This window comes from Zophobas morio, unplaced genomic scaffold, assembly GCF_036711695.1.
Source record: "Zophobas morio isolate AGI-343-1 ecotype UQ-CSIRO unplaced genomic scaffold, CSIRO_AGI_Zmor_V1 ptg000276l, whole genome shotgun sequence".
Taxonomy (NCBI): domain Eukaryota; kingdom Metazoa; phylum Arthropoda; class Insecta; order Coleoptera; family Tenebrionidae; genus Zophobas; species Zophobas morio.
The window spans coordinates 14,663-32,061 of NW_026972380.1; the positions used below are offsets into that span (position 1 = coordinate 14,663).

The 17,399-nt window shown below is 27.8% G+C and overlaps 1 protein-coding gene and 1 long non-coding RNA gene across 2 annotated transcripts; both read right to left on the reverse strand.

Annotated features, from left to right (window-relative positions):
• Positions 1–723: 723 nt before the first annotated feature.
• LOC135119590 (uncharacterized) lies at positions 724–1,200 on the reverse strand. Its single transcript, XR_010278285.1, has 3 exons — positions 1,126–1,200; positions 844–915; positions 724–789 (listed from the first exon to the last, which is right to left on the reverse strand). It is a non-coding gene; the product is annotated as an uncharacterized LOC135119590 (long non-coding RNA).
• A 5,523-nt stretch (positions 1,201–6,723) lies between these two features.
• Positions 6,724–14,578, reverse strand: LOC135119591 (uncharacterized). Its single transcript, XM_064043995.1, has 12 exons — positions 14,331–14,578; positions 14,111–14,191; positions 13,586–13,657; positions 12,700–12,768; positions 12,541–12,606; positions 12,354–12,425; positions 11,826–11,894; positions 11,628–11,772; positions 11,257–11,352; positions 11,094–11,195; positions 6,940–7,045; positions 6,724–6,860 (listed from the first exon to the last, which is right to left on the reverse strand). The coding sequence occupies exons 1-12, from the start codon at positions 14,447–14,449 to the stop codon at positions 6,724–6,726; spliced, it is 1,134 nt and encodes a 377-aa protein (XP_063900065.1). The 5' UTR covers positions 14,450–14,578.
• Positions 14,579–17,399: the final 2,821 nt, after the last annotated feature.

The window sequence follows — 17,399 nt, forward strand, 5'->3', positions numbered from 1 at the left end:
ATATGCGGCCTTTATTTTTTTTTATTTGATTTATATGTATTAACTTAAATTCTACAGTCGATATGCAGCTATTAGTTATTTGTCTACTATTAGCTCTACAATATTTTATTTTTTTATCAATATATATATACTACTGGCCTACTATAGTCGATATGCGTAGCTCATTTAACTGCTTCACCTTATTCCTCTCTTAGTTTCTTCTGAGAAATCGAATTTTACAGTGTGCGTACCAGATTATGGGCAAATCATATATAAATTAGTACATAAGTACTTATTAATTCATTTCTCAACATAATTTACTTTGCTTCTATTATTGTAATTTTATTTTAACTCTTATAAGTACAACTTTTTAACAAAAACAAGATAACGGTAGTGTATAAAAACAGTAACTCTAAACTTATAATAGTGATCAGCTTTTACTACAAGAAAATCTAAAAGAAAATAGTAAAAAAAAATTGTGAGAATAATTTATTTAATAAATTAAGTGCTTTTTATAAAAATTTCCTAAACCAGAAGGTTAAGTGTATAATAAGTCTCGTAGCTGACAATCTCCTCATTAGAAAGCAAGCAACGAACTGGATAAATTTTAAACTTTTTAAAAAGTTCTTCAAAGGACACCAAACGACAGCAAGGAAATGATTCGTGTATAGTGAGAGTTCTATAGTTGTAAATATTATAGTAACACTAGTAAAATAATATTTTTTCTATAAAACTTAAAAGTTTTCCAGCGAAATTAAGCTTGAAATGGCATCTATGTCAATGTGAACCAGTTCATTTCCTTCCAAGTCCCTAGATAGCAACAGCTTATAATGTATTGTTTATATAAATATACTAGCAACGCACAGTAGTTTTAAATTTGGAGGCCAACTTAACGTTTTGAATTTAAGGGAACTAATGTTGTTTTTGTTCAAGTATCTTTTTATATTAATAATTTAAAATATTATTTAAATTATAAAAGATATATAAAAAATGAAAATATTATAAAAATAATAATAAAAATTACTATTTTTTATTAACAATTAGGAGGAAAGTAAATAGTAATTGTACATCAATTAATTTTTAAAAAAGTATATCTTTTATAATGTTATAATATGATTTATAAAAATATAAAAAACAAGAGATTACAAGCGTTGTAGATTTGGGAGGTTCGAAAAAGTCTCTTTCTCTATAGCAGTCAGTTTGTTTGATCCTAGATCTCTACATATTTTTGGAATCAGATACTTTAACAATATATTAAGTAGAGAAAAGAAAAAAACTTACAATGAGGTTAACTGGGGCATACCTCCGAAGCCATCACGGTCAATTGATGTAATAAGGTTATTCGAGAGGTCTCTATAATAGTTTACAGTAATAAAGAATAATAAATATTGTTAAAAAGTGCATTTTTTCCACCTAAAAATTACAGTAAAGCCACAATTGAATAGTTAAAAAAATATTAAGAAAAGTTAAAATAAAAAAAATGCTTACAACTGTTTTAAAGTAGAACATTGCTTAAAAGTAGCAGAGTCAATGAATGTCAAATAATTTCTGGAGAGTTTTCTTAACGTTTAAAGGGTAGAAATTATCTCCCTTTATAGCCTTAGACAAAGTAATAACTTCTTACAATGTTATTAAGGAATTAAGCTTTTCGAATATCCCGGAGGGAAGAGAACTTATGGAATTATTTATTAAACTCCTTTTTTTAATATAGTAAATTATTACCTAATAAAACTTGAAATATATTAATTTTATCTGAAAAAACTAAAAAAAAAAAACTTAGTTTACTTTTTTAATGTCACTTTATAGAAATATACTTCATAATTTTTTCTTTGGATTTAGTAAAGTTAACACAACTTATTGCTGTAAAGACTAATACTATAAGGCCCTCGAATAACATACAAATGGCCAGAACTTACAAGTATTTTACATAAGGAAGTTCTGCTAACTCTTCTGCTTGAAGTTGGTTAATGTTTAATCCAGTTAAAATCCTTAAATGTAAATAATATGTTTATTAAATTACTCCAATACTAAAGTAGTATATGGCAACAAACAAATTTGACATTAAGAATAAATATTAATAGCCATCATCTGGTTGTTGATGCATTACTAATGAAAAAGCTAAATGAGAGAAGAGTTACTAACTTTAAAATATAAGATGGATTCTTACAAATTATGGCAGTTTAATAGTCTACACTCTTTAAGCGCATTTTTATACTCTGGAGGAGGTGAACATTTAAAAGCATTAAAATAAATAAATACTATTAAAGTTCCAATGAAAAACATCTTAATAGTATTATTAAAATGAGGAAAAGTTATAATATATATAGTACGTTCGTCTTAATTTAACAAAAGCGGAAATTTTATGTTAGAGTTAATTTGTTAGGACAAGAAATTTTGTCAACTGATTAAATTTTTTGGTTTAATTTATTAAAATTTTGACCGCACAGTAATTTTTAGTTATTGTTTTATATTAAAAGCTTGTTACCATATTTTTATTACGATGAAAGAAATATAAAATAAAATATAGATAACACTGTCTAAGTATTAATGTTTATTCTTATTATAGGCGATATGATGTTAATATTCACGATTAATAGTAATTTTAAAAAAAATTTAAACTACATAAAAAAAAATATATTTAAAGATAATTCTAATATGACAACAAATTTATAAACTGAGTGAACTAATTTTTCCCTAAAAAAAATAGTTTAGATTTTACAAGGGAAAAGTATAGTGACATTAAATATTAACTATTTCCCTATCTATCTGGGTTTACGAAGCTTTTAAAAGCGAAGGAAAGATGGTATTGATTTTTGGCAATAAGAGACAATGTATTTAAAATTAATTTGTTTTAGAATATATTAGTAAATGTTAAATATAATATTTTTCATATTTATTAAAATAACAATTTCACTTATACAAAACTTTTACATGGATTTTTTTAAAAAGGAAATTAAGTGTGAAGAGCCAATAAATGCGTAAGAGTAAACTCTTTTGTTGCCAAAACGGTTTTTTTTCAATTGTGATAAATATATGTTGCTAACTAATTTTTTAATAATAAATTAACCATCAAGTTATTTTGATTTTAGTCTTAGATACTAGTTAAACAAACTTAAATTAATAATCACAAATTATCATCTAAATGTGAGGCATAAGCCTGATTACTAACAATGGTAAAATAAGTTAATTGAGCTTTTAAGGTTAATGAGCTCTAAGAAATGAACTTGTTAACACTTGAAAACTTTAAATATTATAAATTCATGATATAGTACAATTAAAATAACTGTAATTACAAGAAGTAATTTGATTTTGTATGTTCTTATTACTAGCAAATATAAAAGGGCTCCCTGTGAAACCTAAATAATTATATATCTTAATCTTAATTATTATATTAAAATTTATTAGTTGTAACTAATAAAGGTTTCTTATCAGCTAGCTTATCAGATTTAGTAAATTTAAGTAAATTTAGGTTATTTTGTTTGTTAAACATTACTATTAACAATCTATGCCCCAATCTTTTTTAGCTTGTTTAAAAGTTGTTAGTACAACTTAAAGAGTGTAAGGTAGGTAAAAGGTTAAGTTAGTGTTTTATAGATATTTGGTACTCTTTAAGACAAATTACTTAATGTTTGATTGATAAAAGTTTAAATATATAATATACTTCCTTTTGCACTAGACTTAACCATTAGCAGAAAATGGAATTTGACTGTCATATTTGCTGCATTAGTAAAGGTACTTAGTTTTTAATTTTTTAAGCAATCAGGATTTTTTAGACAACTGATTAAATTTTCAAATTTACGTACATATTTCATAGGCAATTTAGGGCCGTACACCCCTTAGCATACGAAGGTATAAATTAGTTATCAACATTCATCTCCCAAATAACGTATCATTAAGACTCAAAGGGATTTTTATCATAAAGAAGTAAATTATGAAATATATGTAAATTTTTTATCAAAAAATAGTTTTATTAAAATTATAATAGTAATAAATTATGCTGTCACCTAAAAAGGTTTCTATTATCTAAAAATTAGCTTTTTCATATTAGTTCAACACATGTAGTTATACTGTTACCCCAAACCCACATAGGATAATATATAGGACTGCTCTGTCTACGAATGAGCTTACCTGTTAAATATAGAGCTTACAGTGTGATGAAATATGTAATAGAAAATAGGAGCTGGATAATTACAAATATATAAGTTTAAACAAACCAATGTTTCTTTTTAAGAATGTCAAAAATTATATTCGTTCGGAGATTACTTAAGTCTTTTAGTTAGAGACCTGACTCATACTTAAATTTTTTTTAACGGATTAAAAAAAAATAAAAAATATTGTCGTTGGTTACACATTTGATTTTTTAGTATAAATTAAATCGGCATCGCTAAAGTGTAAATCTAAGTAACCATAAAAAGAATTTGGTAATTAATAATTTGCTCAGTTTCCACAATAAAATTAAAAAAAAGTTTTTCAACAGTATGGTTACTAGTTATAATCTGTAGCTTGCATTAAGGTAAATGAACGTACAGAAAATTCCTTTATACCGATAAAAAAACTATCACATCGCAAAAAAATTTATTGATTTAAGTCTGGTTAGTTTATCTTCTCACCTAGTATTGTGATTTCAGTTAAATAAGCTCCAATAATAGGTTTAAATAAACGCGCCGACCAGTTAAAAGTTAGCTTTAAAAGTTGAGTGTGCAGTGCAAGTAGGAAACAATTTTGATTAATTATAAACATTTATTTTTTTAATAAGCCAGCAAGTAATTTTAAAACAATAAAATTGCTCGAGATTAAAGTCTGTCAGGTGTATCCGGCAGTAATTTAATAAAAGAGTTCAGGTTCTACATCTTATTTTATTCATAATTTTGGGGTTATAGTTTAATCACAAGAACTATATAAGACGGAGATTAAGAAAAAGTAGTGAAAACTTATTTAAATATATGCATTCCTGATTTACTCTACACAATTAATTAAAGTAGATAAGAAAGTTAAAAACCATTTTTAGAAAGTTTTTAAAATTCTAATAAAGCAATTTTTTCACAAACTATAATTCTTTTTTTTAAAAATTAAAAAAAAAATGCCCAAGCTCGTGTCCCTGCCTTTGATTTATATACAAAAATTGCCACATTGTTATTTATATGCAGGACAAATTGTTAAAAAATTATTTATAGGTATTCAGCAGACAACCAGGAGGATACACGACCTTCAATAGTAATTGTAGCAGGCAGCAGTTAGCACGTCTACAAAATTTTAGACTGCAGCTTCTAATAGGTTGGATTTTTCACTATAAATAACCATCTACGGGGCCTCGCTATGGTCCGGTTCTCACCCAACTCGAGCAAGAAGGGAAGTTGGTCCAAAGAAAAGCGTATAACACATCAATCATTACCGGTAGGTACATGTTATTAAAAACAAATTCTTTGAGCATTTAGAGGTAGAATATGTCTAATGAAAGAATTTGAACAAAAAAAAAAAATGAAAGGTTAATTTAAAAAATATACCTGGAGAGAAAAATCTTTATATAAATTATTACTTAATTAACATATATAAAAGCAAAAAAAACTAGTTATAATTTTAAAAAAAATTAAAAATATTAATTTATAGTAGCATATATTAATTACTATTACTGAATTAAAAATAAACTTCACAAAAAAAATTTTAGAAACAGTTAAAATAAAGCATTTACTTCCTGCGGACACCTACCCTCCTTACGATCATGAAGCATCGTATTAGGTCTCGCTTGTAATAAAGAAGCATATAGTAAAGTTCAACGGATCTAATTATAGTTGTCTCTAAGCACTCTCGTATTTCAGAGCACAATGGACGTTGTATAGGTCACATATCCATCCCAAGACTGATTGGTTGTTTCATGTACTCGCTGGCGCTCCAGTGATGCCTAGTAACAACCTCTATAACTGTTGGGCCATTTTAACTAAACAACTTGGTAGGTTCTAGTACACTGAATTTTTTTAAAAACGTCTGTCTTTGATAAAGGTTGCTTTGCTAAAGAAAGCAATCAGGAAGTCAGGGTACTTTAGAATGGCATAGATGAGTTTACACAATTAAAATATATAATAGACCACACGATTCCAAAGAGTCACTTTAAAATTTTTGAAACTTTAGGTAGACAGTAGCACCTGTAGAACGTTCTATCTTACCTTTCACTTGGGCTAAGTGCTCTACAGCTCTGAGTGTGCCAGGCAATGATCATCCTTAAGCTTCGAACATTTATGGACGCTTAGGTGCTATTAGGAGTGTCGGCTATTGCTGTTGATAATATGCAAACGTTATTGCTCTCTCTTTAATCCAAGTACTTGCTTACTCGGCGCTTCGACCCGGAGGGGCACTTAGAATTGATGACTTGATTTTGTTTTCATTCTAACTTATAGGGTCTAAAGATAATTAATTCCTGCTTCTTTGCGTATAGTTGCGGGTTACTATTACGGGTGATACGTAATAATGTTGTTTAACTCGGATTTAAGACTTCATGCCTAATTTAAGAATGCTTTGGAGAAATAGTATCTTATTCAAGTATTAAACTAAATTGGGAATATAAAATAGTACTCTTTTGCTGACTAACTATTGACTATCATCTATTTTCTATCTCGCTAGCTAGTACTGGGTAAGGATAGTATTTAACATAGTGTTATTACTTAGGATACTATAAATATGCCGCGGCCCATGTCTAACAGGTTGAATACGTAAAACCATATTACCGGAATTAGGATTTGTCGGCGTAGCTCAGCGGTTGAGAGCAACGAAGCGCACATCCAAGGTCGTGGGTTCATTTTTCACCGACGCGGCTCTTCTTTCCAGTCTTTGAAGATTTAACGTGTTTAAACCTGTGGACGTCTCCTTGCAACTCGCCTTCAAGTAAACTGTTGCCAGTGGGTTACCATGAGGTTTCAAAACAGAGACGACACTGGCCCTCTTAGTGCCATCTAAGATGAAGTAAACCTCCCCCTTTCTCCCACAGCTTCCAAGCTTTTAGGGTTGTGAGAACGATCGGATGTAGCAATAAGTTATCCAGAACCGGACTTGCAACGTCTCCAAAATTCGCCCACTTTAAGGTTGTCTCTCGCTTAATAGCACGACTCAATAAAACTATTTTAAGAAGGATTTAAATAAAATTAGCTACTTACAGCAATGATTTACAAGAAATTAAACATACCTAACTCACCCGCTACTTTTAACTTTACGCGCACCACCTAGTAATGTTTATATAAGCTAAAATGTCTAATGGTTTAGTTTTGACTTCCCTAATTTCCTTAATTTTTAAACTATGAATGACCAAGCCTGAAGTAGAAATATTATATTAAGCTATTTACTGATCTATTTTCTGAGTAGTAAAAATATAACTAATATTTGTACATATAGATATTATTACTAGTCAAAATATTGTGAGCAACTATCATGAACTATAATTATATTCATTATAATAATCTTTCATCGAGTTATGTTTAATTTAGTGAACCTACCTTCCCGCCTAGGCTTTAAATGTAAAGGCTTTAGAAGAGTAAAACGCGAATATGCCATCAACAAATGCATAATACCTTTAAAGTTTACTATGAAACGGCTTTCACTATGTTCTATAAGCTATTCGCTACTTTATAAGATTGGCAGAACTTGTAAGAAATCGCGCCAGAATTTCACTTATAAATAATTATTAAAAGATTCCAAAAAGGATGAAATAGTGTAACCAGCGAATATATTAAGTAGTGCACATAAATATATATATATATTCATAAATATTAAAATTTATTTATCATCTATGTGACTTTAGTTTTTTTTTTTTTAAAAGTATTGAACCCCGACCTGCTGGACAAACAAATTAATATTTATTTCGAGCTCTTCTAGTGCTTCGCTCGTTATAAATATAACGTATGTATAGAATTAAAACGTAATAGGTGATAAGAAAAGAAAGGCGTAACTTTAGTTAATATAGAGCAAATAAAAAAGTGATTTAGAAGGACATACACCAGAAGTATTAAGATAAGAGATGAAAGTACAATATCTTTTTTATTTTAAGTATAGTTGGTTAAAAATTGCACGACTATTATTATTTTTCTCTATAAGCTTACCAACTTAGCAATGTTACCATTGGCGAATTGTTGTAACTATCCATTTGTAAAAGTGCTATTTCCATACATCAAAAGTAAACCTATAAATTATCTTCTAATAATAAAGTTGTAAGATAAAGATAAACTACTTTTCCTTAATTTATGCTTAATGTTCTATCGTAAGCTTTCCTTAAAATTGTTTTTAAGTTAGTTTACATCTTGTTAATACTGTGAGGTTTCCATAGAGCTGCTGCTGCTCACTTTAAATGCTTTTATAAAATATTTAAAATAATTCTTTTTTCGAATCCAATCATTCTTTAAAAGCTAGCTGACTAATTACTTCCTATTTAAGGATCAGTTTTGATATAAAGAGCGCCTTGCCACATTGCTATGTTCCCCAACTAGCTAGCAGGCCGCGGTAAAGCTGCCGGTGTTAATATATAGTACTTCTATATTTGAAAATGATTAAGTCAACGCATGGAGGTCGGCGTATAATACTAATTGAGTGTAATACTATGAATATCAGCAATGAAAAAGATAACTTTATTAAGCCTCCGCTGCTGCGGCAGCGGGCCCCACAATTTTGAGCGTGTCGAAGATCACGTGGGCTTGTTACATGCCGAGCATAACAGCAAAAATAAGACAAAACGCAAGAGCGAATAAACCTTAACGATTACCTTATTAGTTACAGAATGACATACATTTATACCATAATAAAAACTTAAAAAGTTACTTGCATTTTGTATTTTTATTTGTTAATATACTAGATTATAATATATTATTCTTTGTTTAGTTTGTAGCTAATTAATGACGATCAAAATTATTTGTGTATGCGTAAAAAATTAATTTCTTTTTTTCCTGTTTTTTTATTAACCAGTTTCAAGATAGTTGATTGGTTTACACACGAAACATTTTTTGTTAAAATTTAGAAGGGCTTGCTTTGTGTTCTGTTTTGCTTGGGTTTAGTGTTTAGTGTTTTTTGTGTATTGTAATTTGTATATTTGTGTATACTGTATCATGTGTTTTGCTCTGTGTCTTAGGTCTTGCTGTATACTGTGTTATTTAGTGTTTTTTTTGTTGTAACTTTATATTATAGGATGGTTTGTGGGTGTATATGTTATCTGTTTTCGTGGTAAGAGCCTTGATTTTTTTTAGGTCCGGTTGCCGTCCTTTTTAGTTATGTGCTTTTTTAAAAAAACTGCGTTCTACCTATAAGAATTACGTTGCTTATGCCATACTTTTACGATCTTTAACTGTCAATCTGTTATGGTATTATTCCATAAATATAGAACACAGCTTTTAATTTTTTTTAATTTTTTTTTAGTTGTTCAGGAAGGTTAGCATTGATGGATTTATTTGTCTTTTTTTATTAAAACGAAGTATTTTCGTTAGACTGTTATCTCCCCCTTGAAAAAATTAATATAGATTTTTTTATGTGCTTTCTTAAGGCGTTCTATGAGTATAACGATTGGTTTTTGGTAAACATATTGGTAATCTAATGCTATATTACAAAGAAGGTGAAAAGCATACTAAGATCATATAAACAAATCTTCAATCTAATTTATTTACCAAAGACCCTTTTATAATCATTGATAATTCCCTTTTATTAGCGTTGTGCCTACTTGCGTGTAGTTAATAATTGACTTTCTCGTATGATGCCTGCCATAGTGTCCTATAATACTTAATAAGTAACAGTTTGGTTAAGTAGTTTTTACTGACTTCCTACCATTTCACTACTTTATATTGTTAAGTACATATAACCAGTATAAATAAATCTTGTAGAAATGAAAGGTCAACCTTTACTTTGTAATAAATAAGCTCAAAACCTTTTTTTAATAAAGCTCAGAGAAGGAAAAGATAATTCTACTTTTTATTTTCTCACGTAAGCCCTGCGCTGGCTGTTAAAAACCTTATTCGAAATACTCTCCTACTTACCCTTTTTACTATATAAAGGTAGTGGTACAAACTGTTTAGTATTAATTGACTTGAAGCACTCATAGTTTGATGAAGAAAACTTGCTGTTGCGAGAGTTATTAATAATTTAAAAAAATTGTCGAAGTTCTTTTTCCCTATTGTTCCTAGTGGTTTCGGTAGTATAACTTGAAAGAACCTCCGCCATTATTACTTTTTCATTGTAAGAATTTTATGCGATATTTTCCATCTTTCTTAAGCAATTTTAGTTATAAGTTTTATATATAATGACTAAGTTTATGAGTCACACTAATAAATAACTGTACGCTATCACACCGAAAAGAAAAACTTTGGTTATTTTATAAAGTTTTAAATGATGCACTAAATAAACTAAATTTTATACTAGAGGGAAGAAGATCCTTAACATTACGTAATAAAAATATATTGCCCCACTTACATGCGCTTCTTTGCTCAAGACTCTTAAGTACAACGCTAACTTGTTAATAATAACTTGCAACTTTTTTTTGTTTCTCGAGTGCATAAGGTCATTTTATATACTCAGAAGTACTATTCATAGCTTTATATTTCTGGTGTATCTTAAAATCAGTAATTTTTTAAATTTCTTCTCCAAACCTTGTTATAATAATGTCAATTATAAAATAATAAATGTTACTGATTACATTTTGAATTGATAGTATAAATATGAAGTCCTACACGCTGTTTTGCTGCTATTAAATTTAAAGAAATTAGTGGCAATCTTAAGCTGAGGAATTTGTTGAAGAAATTATGGGTTTGCTTTTATATATAAATGAATTCTATTTAACAGTTGTACCATTTTTTATATTTAAAGAATACGTTTCGTCGTTTATTTGAAGCACTTATAATTATATGAATCTTTGCATCTTTGCAGCGTACCACTTTTAAACCTTTTTATAAACACTTAAAAATATTGTTATTGCCCTTCACCACTTAAGCTAAGTTTGCTTTTTGTATGACACTACCTCTATTTCTATATTAGTAGAGAATAAGAAAGCGCACTAATAAGTTTAAAGGTATATAGTTGTTTACAATTTTATTGCAGTTATATAGTGTATATACGTTTTTTGAAAAAATAAAGAACTTACTTATTTATTATAAAACTCTTAGAAGAAAAGTGGTTCCAAAAACCGTTATAAACATGATAACAATTAGTATCAAAGTTAGAGGTATAGCGAAGCGGGGCGGCTCTTCATCTCCTACAGACTATAAAGTAGCGTCATCAGAATAAGTCTAAAACATATTTTTTTGCTGTGATACGAAGTACCTCTTTTTCGTTTTGGTTATGTATAATATGACTTTTAATAGAGTTATCAATAATTTCAGTTAAATTCTCATTACTACCGTTTCCTTTGTCCGTAACCTATTTTTATACGTTAGTATGTAAATATTACTAGAAATACTATACGTACATTTACATATAAATAATAATTAACTGCAAGGTTTCAACAAGGAATATACTAGACAAACGCTACTTTTCTCTGTAACATAGCTAAACAGAGTCTTTGTCCATTATAACATTTTTTAAACCAGTACTTATATTGGTAACCAAATTAACGCAAAAAAATAAATTTCGGCAAGCTTTTGGCTTTCTTTTATAACTTAGTTTCTAAATGAAGAGTTTTTTTTTTTTGAAACCTTCTCAATTTTTTCAGGAGACCCCTTTATAAATTGTGTACAAGCAACTTCTTTACTTTCGCAGGTTTTATACTTTGCGAAAAGTCCTACTTTCTCATGTAGAGTTGTAATACAACAACAGAATGCCTTAGCAATTATACTGATTCTTTGGAATTTTAATAAGTTAGAAATTGGTTGAAGAAAGAAAATTAAACTTACAATTTATTTAAAGTCCGAGAATCAAACGTCAAAGATGGGAGACTATCGACGGGATTAATAACTAAGTCTCTGTTATAGAATTCAAGTGAACCTTTTAGTTAACGACACTAAAAAGTAAAGCTTTACTATTTAATATATACTACGAGGAAAAATATAATATACTAACGGTTTCTTTTATAACATGAACTAAATGTTATTTTATGCAAACATTTTTGCGAAATATACTTAAAAATGAGCTTAATAACAATTTATAATATCCTAACAAGTAAATTTGTGGACTAATCAAGGTTTACAAAAAGTAATTACTTCGTGAAATCCTAATTTCCCTTTGTTTTAAATATGTTTGGCTATTTATTAAACTTGTTCACATTTTGGCGAAATTTTAAACGGTAGGAAATATAATTATTTCTATAATCAAGAAGTAAGCTTAGAAATCTGCTAAATTTATAACTTAAAAGAGAACTGCTAATAATTATCTCCCTTATTTGAAAAATAAAGGTGTGTACTTATCAGAAAAAAGATATTTACATTTGGCGAATAGAAAGGAGTCCGCTAAAAGAGCGAATACAGATATAGTCTATACTGTTCGACCTCAAATACCTATTAATGAAACACCATATATAGAAATACCTAAGTAGGGTAGACCTACGGAATCTTAATAGTAATAAAATCTACAAACTTTTTCTTGTTTTCCTAAATTATAAATATAACTTACAAATTCTCTATCAATTGGCTAAATGCTTCTTCAGGTATCATAAAAAGTTCACTACTGTTTAAAACACTGTTGATAGTTAGTAAATTAAAGACTGTGTTTAATAGGATATATCTGAACAAAATTCTATGAAAAAAACCTTTTTCATTATAAATAACTTACCTTTTTAAATTTGATAAAAGATGAAAGTTTTTGCCAAAAACCAAAGTTATTGAATTATTAGATAAATCTCTGTTCGTGAAGGATAAATTAGTAAAGCTTTTCAAGCTTTCTTTGCAACAATTATTTAATTTCTAAAAATAACAATTAAGAACAGATCATTAATCTACATAAAATAAAAGCTATTCTATTTCTTTTAAAAAATGGTAAGTAGTGACAACAAAGAGCTCTTAATATATATGTATACGTTTAATAATGAGGAATAGAAAGATTAATTATTACCGATAAATTTAAATAAGTTATAAAAATTCATTAATAATTAAAATTAAATAATTAAAATTAATAAAAACTTTTATAATAAAGTTACTTTTATCCTCAGTAGAAGCTACTTTGTATAACTAGGATATTTTAATGACACAAAATTAATAAGACTCAAGCAGATTATGAAGAAATTGCTTATGTCAAGAATTTTATGAAAAACTTACTGTTTTAATAAGAAATAAAGTTTAAGAAGCAAAAGTTTACAAATAAGTTAATGAACTTAGACCTTGAAACATTCCGAAGTAAGTGTAGTTAACTTATTATTATTAATAAATCTATTAAAAAGAAAGTTACTAAGAAAAAAACGTACACTATACTTTACTTTCCATTATGAATTACATTTATATTTATAACATATTTCACGAAAGATTACTTAAGACAAACTGAACTTTAGTATTTTACATTAAATTTATCAGCTATATTTAAATAGTTCTAAACTAGGGTGGAAAATCCCCTTGGAATTTTTATAAATAACATCAACGTACTATCAATATAGTTAGATTTAAACATATTACTTTATAATTTATTAATTAACTTGTCAGTAAAATATTAAAGATAACAAACTTACGAGCACTTCAACGTTTTAAAACCTATAAATGATTTCCCCTTGATAGTAGATATGTTACAGTCACTTAGGTTTCTTTACTCGGCATTATCATGAATTAAATTTAAATAGAAATTAATTAATATAAGAGCAGTATCACTATTAATGTTGGCAATTAGTAAGATATACAAACTGAATTTGTAAAAAATGTTAACTTGTTTTTGCTTATTTTTAAGACAAAAAAAGTAGTTTAATAAGTCTCTTTTTTTAACAAGAACTGACATATTAAGGTTTAACACAATTTTTTGCTCTAGGGCGGTTCAAATATATTTTTATTTGTAACACTAACGAACATTAGAATAAAGTTATAAAAACTATAAGTTTCTTAACATTAGCGTTGGAGTAAGTCAAGAACTTAAGATTAGAGTCGCATGCCTACTTTGCGCATAATTTTCCACATAAAAAATATAATAAAAGATTATTATTAGCATTCACACCCTGTTACCTTTTATAATTTAATGTAAATACTAAATATATTCATTAAATTACAAGGAATGAAACGAACTTGCTTTGATAAGTTTAGAATAGGTTAAGGCTTCTAGCTCTTGATGCCCTTCAGAGACCGAATTTCTAAACAAATATATAGTTATAAGGTTGTTATATTATAATAAAAACAGGTTTTTTAAGTATATGTTAATTATCACGCCACTAAATAGTTGATTTAAGAGTGCGATGTAAAGGGAGCAGTCATTGATTAAAATTTTATTACAATTTAAAGCAATTTAGACTTTTTCTGTAATTATTTGTATGATCCAGCTCCAAATTATCGTTGCAACATCCTATAGCTAAAAACAAAGAAACGACCAAAAAGAGTTTGTGCATAGCCATGGTAACCAAAATTTAGTAGCCGACTTTACTCGAAGCCGAAGGTAGAAAATCTTTTCTATCTTAATCGGAACTGGCCATAAACTTCTCTAAAGTTGTAATGTCTTAAGAACCAGTGTCCATCAATTATTTAGTCAATAACGTCATATAACGTCGTAGGCACACTTAGTAATTTTCAGTCTTTTTGTATTGGAAGATTTATTTCTTAACCCCAACTTACTAAAAGAAGGCGCATTGTCTGCTATATAAATTTAGTATTACGGAAAAGTATCTAAAAGTCGCGTGCTAACAACAAAAATGCTCCAAAACTAGTAAAAAGTTTGAGGAAAACTACCCAAAAACTTAGTTTTAAGGTTAGACATTGAAAACACTTTTTCTTATTTAATGTCGTTTGTTTTTTTCGGGCCATTCTACCTCATGACGCATACACAAAAAAATTTTCGATTAGAAATTATCCATTAGGGTTTATGTAAAATTTAATTGTATGCTCTCGACTGTGAATTTCAACTGGTACCAAATATTTTATCAACGTTTTCTTATAAGAGATTTCGGGAGTTTTAGTTAAATGTTATTTAAGAAAGTAGAGCACTTGTTTCTGAGGTTATAATAAATATATAGCATTAACATGGAGGTATTATTTTATATTAAGATTCACTTGAAATAGCGCTCCAACGATGGTCTTGAAAAAAACACAAAAAAGTTAAATGTTATAACTATTTGTTCCGAAGTTGAATATCTAAACTGCTACCTCATGTTCCTTTGCTTTTAAAAAAGAAATATTAGGAAAATAGAAAGAAAAGCATGAAATCTCTCAGGTTATTTAAGTCATAAACATAAAAAATGCTTACTTTTTTTTAAGGTTAACGCTATTTAAATTGCGTACAAATTATACGTATTACAAAGTAGCTGATAATGTGTGAAACACTATGCTCCATTCTTATTTTGTTGATCAAAAGTTTGGCAGGTTTAAAATATAATCTAAACCTGGGTAACTACCACCTGAAAGGTTACTGTACAAACCCACTTTTCTAGTTAAGTTAACGATTATTACGAGCTTGCATAGTTAAAAAACCTTGCTGCCACGTTTTTTTAACTTGTAAGCGTAATCGTAAGAGGGACCATAAACGTAATAGGGAAATTAGAAAAGTGAAAAAAGTTTAAAAATTTTGAGGTTATGAAAAAAATGTATTTTTTTTAATCTAGTGCAAAATATGCAATTAACTGGACTTATAAAAAATAAAATAAAGTTACAATAATATTTATCGTCCTGAGAAGTAAAGTAATTTGTTGTTTTTTAATACAATTAATGATTATTTGCCCGATAAACTTCGTTATTATTGAATCCTATTAAAAAAGGTTATATCGGAATTTACCTAAATTATAATAGATAACCACATATTAAAAATATCATATATAAAGTAATTATTTTTAAAACTTAATATTATGCCAATACCGCCGTCCTACCACAATACTACATTGCAGTAATAAAAGACTAGATTCATTTTTTTTAAAATTTTAAGGTCACTCTTACAGTGAATACAGTGACGTAGCCTATAAAAATAAAATAAATTTATAATATACTATTGGTAAAGACTACAAACCTCGTGCTGGAGTTGCTCTGTTTAATATTTAAAACTTGACGTCTATACAAATACAAAATTTTGATAAAAGTTACTATAGCATACTGCCGGACCACCTAGATGTAACTATGTTTTTTGCTTGGCCTTCATGGCTATAATTTTTTTACCTCTTCTAATTTGGTTTTAGTTATAAAAATAGTCTTTATACAAAATAGCATTCACCGAAGAAAACGTCTCACGAGACTTCCATATAGTTATTTCACTTAAAGCTCTTTATAATTGTTAAATTTAAACTAATTTTTATATAAAAATACCTCATAGGAGACTATGATAGTGAGAACTTTCTTGTGAAAAATATATTAAGTAAAGAATTTACATCAGTTAATTGAACAAATACCTATTTGCCTTATTATCTTTAAGAAATTAAAGCTTAAATTTTTTCATGGCGCCAGCCTTTACTTCTTCGCTTTAGTTATTTATTAGAGATTATCACTTTATTACTTTAATTATGTATATATATATATATATATATATATATATATATATATAAACGAAAATTGATTAAGTGCTAGGCGTTAAAAAATAGCCTTTTTTATACTTAAATCTGTACCTCAAATTATTGAGCTAAAAGTTATGAATATTTCAATTCTACTGACTATTTCTTTCAATAAAAAAATTTATATTAAGTAATTTCTGTTAATCTTCCATTTAAAAAAGTCTTAATTTAGTTAAACCTTCATATATAAAAAAGATTTAGGAATCTATCTCATTGGGTCCGTGGTTATGTATAATCGTAATTAGTTAGAAGCTTATCATATGCTTTAGAAGTAGATTCAGTACTATTAATTTTGTAGTAGCATATTCTCAGCATATTTATTAGGAAATCCCGTAAATTAAAAAGGACCTCATACAACTCTATATGCTTATCGCATAGAGTTAATATTACATATAGTATGTCAACTCAATAAGTATATTACTAATGAAATATAGTTGTACCTTTGAGGCGGTTTTATCTGGTTTTTTATTTACTAGCAAGTTAACGCCCAGCAGAACCCTACAGTAAAAGCAATTAGCCGTTTTTTAATTTGATTCGCACTCTTTCTAGAGAGCTATGCAAAGCTAGCTTAGATTTAGAGCAATTTTTATTAGTTAAGCATGTTTTAGTAATGCTACACTCGAAATAGTACTTTTAATCAAAATTGTTTATTCTGGAAAAATCGTAGTCTGAAGATTTAAAATACTTGGCCACTTAAATTTTATTTATAGAACTGATTTTAAAAATAACTTATATTCTTGTTCGTTTGCTGAGCTACGCATAAAGTAATTTATTTGTTGTTGCAAAACTTTTGGTTATTAATAAAACTTTCACGTAT

Coding starts and splice junctions, on each gene's coding strand:
- LOC135119591 (XM_064043995.1), bottom strand. CDS start 14,449: ATGGCTATGCACAAACTCTTTTTGGTCGTTTCTTTGTTTTTAGCTATA. Junction 14,192..14,330: donor AGTCTAAATTGCTTTAAATT/GTAATAAAATTT, acceptor ATATTTGTTTAG/AAATTCGGTCTCTGAAGGGC. Junction 12,426..12,540: donor AGCCAATTGATAGAGAATTT/GTAAGTTATATT, acceptor TTTCATTAATAG/GTATTTGAGGTCGAACAGTA.